At 40.2% G+C, this 9,893-nt stretch overlaps 1 protein-coding gene across 1 annotated transcript in view; it reads left to right on the forward strand.

Annotated features, from left to right (window-relative positions):
* The first annotated feature begins 504 nt into the window (after positions 1-504).
* The window catches only part of GPR158 (G protein-coupled receptor 158), an 801,760-nt gene continuing 792,371 nt past the window's right edge, over positions 505-9,893 (forward strand). The window contains exon 1 of the mRNA XM_007936378.1: positions 505-1,397. Within this exon, the coding sequence (XP_007934569.1) occupies positions 505-1,397 (893 nt within the window). The remainder of the gene's footprint in view (positions 1,398-9,893) is intronic.

Raw genomic sequence — 9,893 nt, forward strand, 5'->3', positions numbered from 1 at the left:
GTGCGCGCGCTCCGCAACTGAACGAGGAGGAGCCAGAACTGGGAGGCGGGAACGACCTGCCACTGGTGAGATGATGGAGCAGCGTCTTTGGAGGCCGTGGCGGTAGCAGCAGCAGCAGGAGCTCTTGAACACACCTCAATGAAAGCGGCTGTGGAAGCGGCTGAGCAGAAAGACGTAAGCAGGCTAACTATAGCTGCAGGCAGCGAGAGGGGATGTAACCTGTTCGTCTCAAGGCTGCGAGGTGCGTAATCCTGAGCTGACCCATTGTGGAGCTGGTGCAGCCAGCATTGCCACAGGTGATTTGATTTCCTGTGACGGTAGCTCAGCCATCAGGGTTAATTTCGAAATATTCTTATTTTAAAGTCCTTTTGTTTCTTCTGGTGCCATCCGAAGAAGAGGGAAGACTCCAAGTTAAAACTCTTAATGTTGATAAATTGATGACCAGAATTTAAAAAGTGACTCCTTTCGTCCTCTCTTCTCCTTTTGGCGAGACAGACAGGAGCCATGGCTTACTCATTACTCTTTTGCCTCCTGTTCGCTCATCTGGGATTGGGAGCTGTTGGAGCCAGCCGCGACTCCCTGGGACGGCCGGATTCCCCTCGAGAGAGGACCCTGAAGGGAAAGCAGCACGCTCAGCAGCCTGCTCGAGCCTCTGCCTCGGACCCTTCGATTCCCTGGAGCCGCTCCACTGACGGCACCATCTTGGCGCAGAAACTCACCGAGGAGGTGCCCATGGACGTGGCCTCTTACCTCTACACCGGGGACTCCCTCCAGCTGAAGCAAGCCAACTGTTCCAGCCGCTATGAGTTGGCGGGCCTGCCGGGGAAGTCATCAACCCTAGCTAGCTCTCACCCCTCCTTGCACGGAGCGCTAGACACGCTGATACACGCCACCAACTTCCTCAATATGATGCTGCAGAGCAATAAGTCGCGGGAGGAGAACTTGCAGGACGACCTGGAGTGGTACCAGGCGTTAGTGCGGAGCCTCCTGGAGGGCGAGCCCAGCATCTCCCGGGCGGCCATCACCTTCAGTACCGAGTCACTGTCCGCGCCTGCCCCGCAGGTCTTCCTCCAGGCCACGCGCGAGGAGAGCCGCATCCTGCTCCAGGACCTATCCTCCTCCGCGCACCACCTGGCCAACGCCACACTGGACACAGAGTGGTTCCATGGCCTCCGGCGCAAGTGGAGGCCCCACTTACACCGCCGCGGCTCCAATCAGGGACACCGGGGCCTGGGACACAGCTGGCGGCGCAGAAACGGGCTTGGCGGGGATAAGAGCCATGTCAAGTGGTCTCCGCCTTATCTGGAGTGCGAGAACGGGAGTTACAAGCCAGGATGGCTGGTCACTCTCTCCGCTGCTTTTTACGGGTTGCAGCCTAACCTGGTACCTGAATTCAGGTAGGGGGTGAAGGGGAAACAAAAGCAAAGTCTGCCTTCCGGTTTCGGGGGTGGGTGTACATGCGGGAAAAGCGCACTTGATTGTGTCACTTACGCCTTCCATCCTCCCAGCGGAAACCCGGGCTGAGAAACACCGCACGCGGGCGTATGTGCCGTGGAGTGTTAAACGCCCCATGTCTGTAAGCTTCAGGCACTCAGCAAAAGCCTTTCTTCAGGATAACTTCCCTGAAAGGAGGTGGGGGCACTTGGTAGAGCTGAGAGAAACCTCATGCATTTCTCCAACCCTTGGCATAGTAGGTAGCGGAGTTCCGCGATGGGGGTGCTGCGATGGAACCTGACGAATTTGGGGTGTGCTTGTCAGACACGCAGAGTGGCCAGCAACGGATCAGAGAGGAGAAAAGGAAGGTTTAGGAAAAGACTTCCTCCTTTCTGCCATTTCATGGTAACCTCTACTTACTTCTTAAAGGTGTAGTTTGTGGCTCTCTCTTCTGTTGTTGGTCAGTTACCAGAGAATATCACTGTAGTACCCTTGGCAATTCTGTTCTCTCAGCAGTTAAGCCAGCATTAGCAGTCTAGCTACTTCCAGGATCCAGACTTTAGTTTGTTCAGTGTGCTCTTTTCACTCCCCCTCCCCTCTATACCCAGTCAATCTTTTCTTCCTTGGTCCTCTCTTTCTCCTGATCCCTCTGCTAGGCAGACCTGGTTCTCCAGTCTCCTTCACACACTCACACACTTTGTAAATGAACCTGGTTGAAGGATTAAATCAGTTTTGATTGAATTCCAGGGACCTGGGAGGGAATAACTGTTTAATATTTCCTGTTCCAAGGAAGGACGGGAAGATGAGAAGATGAGGGAAGATGAGAATTTGTAAATTAGCAGGTTGTAACTTCTGCCCTGGGAATTGCTTGACCTTTGAGGTGAGGAATTTCTAGAAGTACCTGTTAAGAGTAGATATGAACAATGAACAAAAAGGAAAGGAATAGAAACTCCAAAGAAAGTCTGTGAGGGCTACAGACTGAGTCGGATTCTCCCCAGTTCCCATAATGGGATGCTCTGGAAAGAAGGTCTCAAAGAAGAAGATGCTTCTTCACCTTTTTTAGAACCTGGGAAGAAGTGACAGACTTCTGAAAATTTTTTTCATTTATTTTTGTTTTTTAATGCTCTGTTTGGCACAGCAAGGACAGGATGCTGACCTGATGAGAGACTAGGCTGACTGCTATATGGGCAAGGGGAGTGGGGGGCTGGATATCAGAAGACTTGTTTGTCTTGCAACTATCATTTACTGCTAAATGACCTTGAAAAAGTTGCTTAACCTCTCTGGGCTTTAGCTACTTATCTATCATCTCCAGTTATAAAAAATTCTGTAACTTTCAATGCTGGTAACATTTGAGAAGGCATAAATGAAAATCAACCTCCATTCTCTGGTTCTATATGTCCATATTAAATATTTATGTGTCCTTCATCTCTCTCTTTTAAAAATTCTGTCTTAAACCAAAGTAAAACTTTCCCACTTTCAGGATAATCTCATTTCCTCTTGATCTCTGCAGAATCCTATTAGTAAGAGCTGAGCCTGGCTTTGAGTCTTTGCCATATCATTGCTCAGATTAGGAAAAATCAGCCAGATGTCATTCACTGTTAGCAAACTGTTTGTAGCTTTTAGATGAGCCTTTTCAGGGAGTTCCAGGATCAAGGGATCTATTTATCTGTTCATCCATTTAGCCAACATTTTCTTTAGCTTCTGTACTAACTACTTTGCATATATTATCTTGATTAATCCTCACAACTCTATAGTTAAGTTTCATTATTTTTTTCTATTTTATAGCAAAGTAACTTAAAACATATAGAGGTTAAGCTTCTTGTCTAAGAAGACACCGCAGATAAGTGGCAGAGCCAGGATTTGAGTCTACTCCATTCTCGTAACTACTATACTAAATAATGACTTACAAAGGAGTCCTAGGAGTGCTGCATATCACATAGTTGCTGCTTCTGCTTAAAAGTGTATGCATTTTCAAGTGTCAGGCATGGGAATGGATATGAGAACCTTTCATTTCTAGCATTATTTCTCTTAAGGATCAGAAGACCTAAGTCACCTGAATGAACTCAGTACCTTCTGATAGCCAAGATAAAAGGCCAAGGACACAAAGGGTCTGATGTTGTAAGGTACCACATGCTCCCTATCTATTTTTTGATTACTTTCAGAGAATAGTGTTTCCTCTAGCTGAGTACGTGCTTTTATAATTATTCATGGTGTTCTTCAGCCAAGGCACAAAGCCAGGCTATATAGTCTCTAACTCTAAAGAAGCTGGTCAGTCCCAGCAGCACCTATAAAGAACAGAATAAGTGCTCTACTGTGAGTTTGTTTGTCCCATGCCCCATGTTTTGTGTGTCCCAACACAAAAATACTGTGTTGAGGATTCACATAGATATGAGATACGTATTATTAGAACTAGAACAAATCTTTAAAAGATCAGATATTCCTACTTGTTGTTTTATAGATAACAAAATAGAACTAAACACGTGAATTACTTGTCCAAAAATTACATAGCTTTTAGCAACAGAAGAAATAGGATCTAGGCCTTCTGCCTCTGGATTACACTTATATACCTAAATCATATTTCTGTGGCTGTCTCAGCTTTGCACACAATCTGTGTTCTGGAGACATACTTTATTCTCTATCATCTTTATTTACTTATTTTAATGCATTTTATTGAAATATAATTTATGTACAGTAAAATACACAAAACTAAGTGACATGGGTCAATGCATTTTTTTTTTTTAAGTGTTCTATCCCCACCCCTCCCATCCCTGGCAACCAACAAAAGAAGTTTCCCTCCATATATAAACCTATCCTTGACCCTCCACAACAACAAACTAATACTATATTTGTCCTTTTGTAATTGACTTATTTCACTCAGCATAATGTCCTCCAAGTACATACTCTCTATCTTCTTTAAAGAAAAAAACATTATCCCATAAAACACTGAAAAAAGCTGATTTTTTTTTCATAAAGATTATATTGTTTATTCCACACATCTTTTTGTACTCATAAAAGGTAAAGTTTTTTTTCCTTGTTGATGATATTTTTTCATCTAAGATATGTTTCATAAAATTCTACAATATAGATGGCTGATATTGGACAGATATGATTACATGGTAAATCTTAAATGAATCATTTCTGAGAAACCATAATTAGGAGCCCTAGTTATGATGTTAAATCATATTTTGAACTGTAGAGGAGTACTTGCAAAAAGGCTTAATGAAAGATACTCACTCACTGCCATCGAGTGGAATCTGACTCATAGCGACCCCTCCTTCGGTTTCCGAGGTGGTATCACTACGGAAGTGGATTGCCCAACCTTCCTTCTGAGGAGTGGCTGGTGGGTTTGAACTGCCAGCCTTCTGGTTAGCAGTCAAATACCTTAGGCATTATGCCACGAGAGCTCCCATAAATTACATTATATTTTTAGAAAATATAAATCCAAAACATGAAATTCAGAAATAATGTAGAAGATGTAATCAATCACTTTCTTACATTAATATTTATCACTGTACGAAAATTTCTCAATAATTTTTTTTCTGTTTCCAAATGACACAAGTATCTTAAATTTCAAAACCTAGCATAAGACTCACATGGAAAGTTTATTGCTATTTCTTTTAAAAAAAATTGTACTAATTCCCCTTACCAAATGTCTCTTGAGTCTTTTGTTATAGACTTATCACATACATATTTTAGTTCTCATTTGTTTTACTTACAGTATTATGTCTGTGATGTCCTTGTAGAGTTTCCCTTAAATGTAGACTCTTTTGGTTTTCCATAGTAATTTTCCTTTGTGGAACGTAAATGACTATGGAGTTGAATCTTATTCTGCTGAATCCATAGACAGTTTCATGGTGGTAGTTAGAACTGTTTAGTGCCTAAGACAAATGTAAGTACTTATTAGTGTTTGTAGAATTTAAATAAAGGTGAGTTCCCTTGGGTAATTCATTCCTTATTGATGAAATGAAAAGGACTTAAATTGCTTTCATATAGTTCCGTTTTCTCATTTTATAGTTGAATAAACTGAGATCTAAAGAGCTAAAGGAATTTGCAAGGAGTGGCACATCTCTTTTGGGGCAGGTTAGGATTAATGGGGACAAGTATTTATTGAGCAGCTGTTATATGTATGATGGTTTATATATACCACATTGGGAGCTCTGGTAGCATAGTGCCTAAGGTACTTGACTGCTAACCAGAAGGCTGGTGGTGGTTCAAACCACCAGCCACTCCTTGGAAGGAAGGTTGGGGAATCTACTTCCATAGTGATACTGCCTTGGAAACCCAAGGAGGGGTCGCTATGAGTTGGGTTTGACTCCACGGCACATAACAACAACATACACCACATTTAATTCTTAGAATTCTTAGATCGTTGCAACTTCAGAAAAGTTGAGCAACCTTCTCAAGGTAACACAGCTAGTAAATTAGGAAGCCAAAATCAAATTTGGATATATGTATCTATGAAGCTATAATAGTCTTTTTTGCTATACCAAGTTGCTCTCTATATCCTGATTTCATGATTATGATTTTCACCTTGTTATTAAAAAACATAAAATAGTTATGTTGAAATAATTAATACTGGCCCAAACTAATGATATACACTTATTCTTTTAAGGCTAACTCTGGTTCATTATTATATCATTAGTCCCATTGCTATTTGCAGAAAGGATACAAACACAGCCAAATGAGGTAGAAAGAAGAGACAAACGTTATATCATCTGAAATTAGTTTTGAAAGGAAAATCAAGGCACATGAATTTTTGTTACTGAAAAAAAATTCTAGTGTAGGAAAGTCTTCTTAATACTTAATTCAAATCTTAACCAGAACATGTCCTCCTGTGCATCTGGTTCTTTTACTCGTGGAAATCTTTCCCTATGCAACTCAGGTTTGAATCATCTTATAATAAATATTTTTGTATAGACTTAATATAGTCATGAGATTATGTGTTTCAGAGACTATTGCTTTAAGACAACCTTCTAACTAGAAACTGAATACACTTCTGGGGGCCACCTCTCAGCCAAATAATAGATGGGCCTATAAAATAAACAATTATGTCTGTGAAGATTGCGGTCCTTAGAATTATATGAGCCCAAAAGGGCAACATTTGCCCAAAACCAAAGAAGAGAAGCCTGGGAGGGGCAGGGAAACTAGATAAATGGAAACAGAGAACCCAGGGAGGAAATGGGAAGAGTGCTGACATGCTGAGGGGACTGCAACCCATGTCATGGAACAGTTTGTGTATGAATCATTGATTGGAAAATTAATTTGCTATGTAAGCTTTCACCTAAAGTAAAATAAAATGTTAAAAAAGATAAATTCTCAAAACTAAATAAAATGAGATAAAATAAAGAGATTGTGCAGTGAGAAGAGTATTAGATTTGAGTCAGTTCCAGTTTTGTCTCTGACTAGCTGTATTACCTCTCTGGAAATCAGTTTCTGCATAATTAAAATGTGGGAATGGAGTTGATTATCTCCAAATCTTTAAAAAACTGTTTTTAAAAGTTCTATGAGTTCTAAGTGATCCAGGTGGTCAACAAGCAAGCCTTGAAAACAGGGCTCATACATAGGAAAACAGTGCTTTGTGGAAATGATGATGATGATGCAGTACATGCAGAGAAAGAATAAACCAAGTGAAGTTTGGTGTTTGGTTAAAAGTTAATAGGATAATGAAGAAAAGATTACAATAGAGTGAAAAACTTCTTTGCAGAAAGTAATGAACGTCAATTTCACTGATTCCCTGACATCCTGAAGAATCTCTTTTCTCTCTCTCCTTTATTCATACATGCACATACCTCTGTCAACAATTCTGGTGCAGAATTTTGCTTCCAACAAAAGAAGGCAACTCAGAGAAGCGACCATCTTGCTCTAAACCAAACATATCCTATGACTTTAAGGGTTTTCTGGTAGGAACTGGTAATGGTGAAGAGTCTTAACTATAGGGACAGCATGGAACTGTTTTTCTGGGTCATAGAATAAAAGGTTTTTTAGACGATGTACCACTACTGAGGATTTTGAGTCTCAATTATTTCATCTATAAATTTTGAGTGGTAATGTGTATATCACTGACTTCCATAAAGACTAAGTGAAGAATTGTTATCATATAGGAAGTTTTTTTCATCGCAGCTTCTGTATTCTTCAATACTGTCCTAAGCTGACCATAAACTGTTTTAGTTTAGCTGTAATAAAGTAATGTGATTTATATTAATTTATATAATAGTTTAATTTTATTTATAATTATTGGGGAAGCTTGTAACGGCAGTGGCTCATGGTGGAAATACTGGCCTTAGAGACAGAAGATGTTGGCACCAGCCTGGATCATATCCTTGAGTTATGATATTACCGAGGCCAGCAGTTGCCTTGCTAATCCTCAGTTTCCTCAACTGTAAATTGCGAAGTTTTGAGTAAATGACCTCCAAGAATCCTTATAACCCTAAATATTATGATTATGCACATAGGTAAATGTGTCACTTTAACTTTGGAAGTTTAATTTCATTACAATGATAAGATCAATTAATGCATGTTAATTAAAATGCAGAACATGCTCATGTTCAGTGTTTAACTCTATCTACCATGATTAGGGACTATTCCCTTCCAACAGACAGAGTTAAATGTATATATACTAATGTAGTAAGAGTTAAGTACATATATCCTAATGGTATATATCCACTTCAAAAAAACAGTATGATCTGACTATCTAGATCTTGAATGATCCCCTGAAATTTACTTAAAAATCAACATAAGTTGTTTCACAGATTTCTAAGACAAACACCTTAGCATACCTCCATACTTTCTCTCAAGATAATAAATTTTTAGATATTTTTGAAGATCCTTAAAAAATAATTACAACCTAAGTGCTCATCAGTAGAGGAATGGATAACCAAACTATGGTACATACACACAATGGAGTACTATGCAACACAAAAAATAACTACTCTTAAAAAATCTGTATCCAATTTGCCTCTGTAACTGGCTTTAAGCTTTGAAAAAGGTGTTATGTGTTGTGGAGCAATAGCATCATAGCATTATCTTACCATTTTCTTAAATATGCATTTGGGAGCAGAAATGGGGTTTCTAAGACTTCTGAATATATTACAGAAGTATATGCCTATTCCCTGGAGAGGGAACTGGTACCCACTCTAGACTGATTTCATAGTCTCAACTGCTGGATAAGGCAAATACTACTTTCATCTTCATAAAGGCAACAGTTTGCTTTATACTGTTTGGGGTTTTAAAGCCACACTTTAGTTTTAAGAATGCTATTGAGTTGAATATACACTATGTTTTATAATTATATTGTAATATACTGGGATGCCAAGACATATGTTGTTGATGCTATTTTGCACTTCATTGTTAGAGAATTAGGGCCTTGTCTGCTTTCTCTCTTCAGTTCTGGATTGATTGGTGTTCACAAGGTTATTTAAGCAGAATTACTAAAACAGCATATTGGGATTTTGATAACTTTGGCAGCTTGATGGCCATTATATGCAAACAGGCAGTTCACTGATGTTGGGACTATCCTTGGGAGAATTTGTAGCTGACAGTAAGAGCTCTTGCCTGTATAGCTATGTTATATGCATTAATGGGGATAGCTCTGCAGGTTGTTTATTTAGCCTTATCAGCTTTTAGTAACAAACCGTTTTCATGTGTCATTTCCACTTTGGCTGGGCATTTGTTTACCCTCTAAAGGAAAGAGTATTTTATGTGGATAAACCAAAAACCAAACTCGTTGTCATTGAGTCAATTCTGACTCACAGTGACTCTATAGGACAGAGTAGAACTGCCCCCATAGAGTTTCCAAGGCTGTAAATCTTTATGGAAAGGATTGCCTTATTTTTCTCCTGGGGAGCAGCTGGTGAGTTTGAACCATCAACCTTTCGGTTAGAAACCGAAGGCTGTAACCACTGCACCACCCGAGCTTCTTTTAGGTGGACAGACTATAAAAATATTTAGGTGGATAGGCTGTTCCATGAAATATTTCTTCAGATTCAAAACCAAACTCACTGCCATCGAGTCAGATCTGACTCATAGAGACCCCTCCTCGGGTTTCTGAGGTGGTATCACTACGGAAGTAGATTGCCCAATCTTCCTTCCGAGGAGTGGCTGGTGGGTTTGAACCACCTGCCTTCTGGTTAGCGGTTAAATGCTTTAGGTACTATACCACCAGAGCTCCCTTCTTCAGATTGGGAGAGGATTAATCCTCTTGACTAAAAGTCTTTCTTTTTCTTCTTTATTATTATTATTTATTTATTTATTTTTTTAATTTTGATGTGGGTGAAGATTTACAGAGCAAATTCACTTTCCATACAGCAGTTCACATATACTTTGTTGCATGTCATTGACCACAGTTTACCACAATGCAACAGTTCCCCTCCCACTTCCTCCCCATAGTTACCTCTTCCCAGTGTCCATCCCTCCATACTCTCCTGCCACCTGAGCTGTCTCCCTGCGCATAAGCAGCCCTT

Source organism: Orycteropus afer, unplaced genomic scaffold, assembly GCF_000298275.1.
Source record: "Orycteropus afer afer isolate SDZICR_OR568_19922 unplaced genomic scaffold, OryAfe1.0 scaffold00035, whole genome shotgun sequence".
NCBI classification, from domain to species: domain Eukaryota; kingdom Metazoa; phylum Chordata; class Mammalia; order Tubulidentata; family Orycteropodidae; genus Orycteropus; species Orycteropus afer.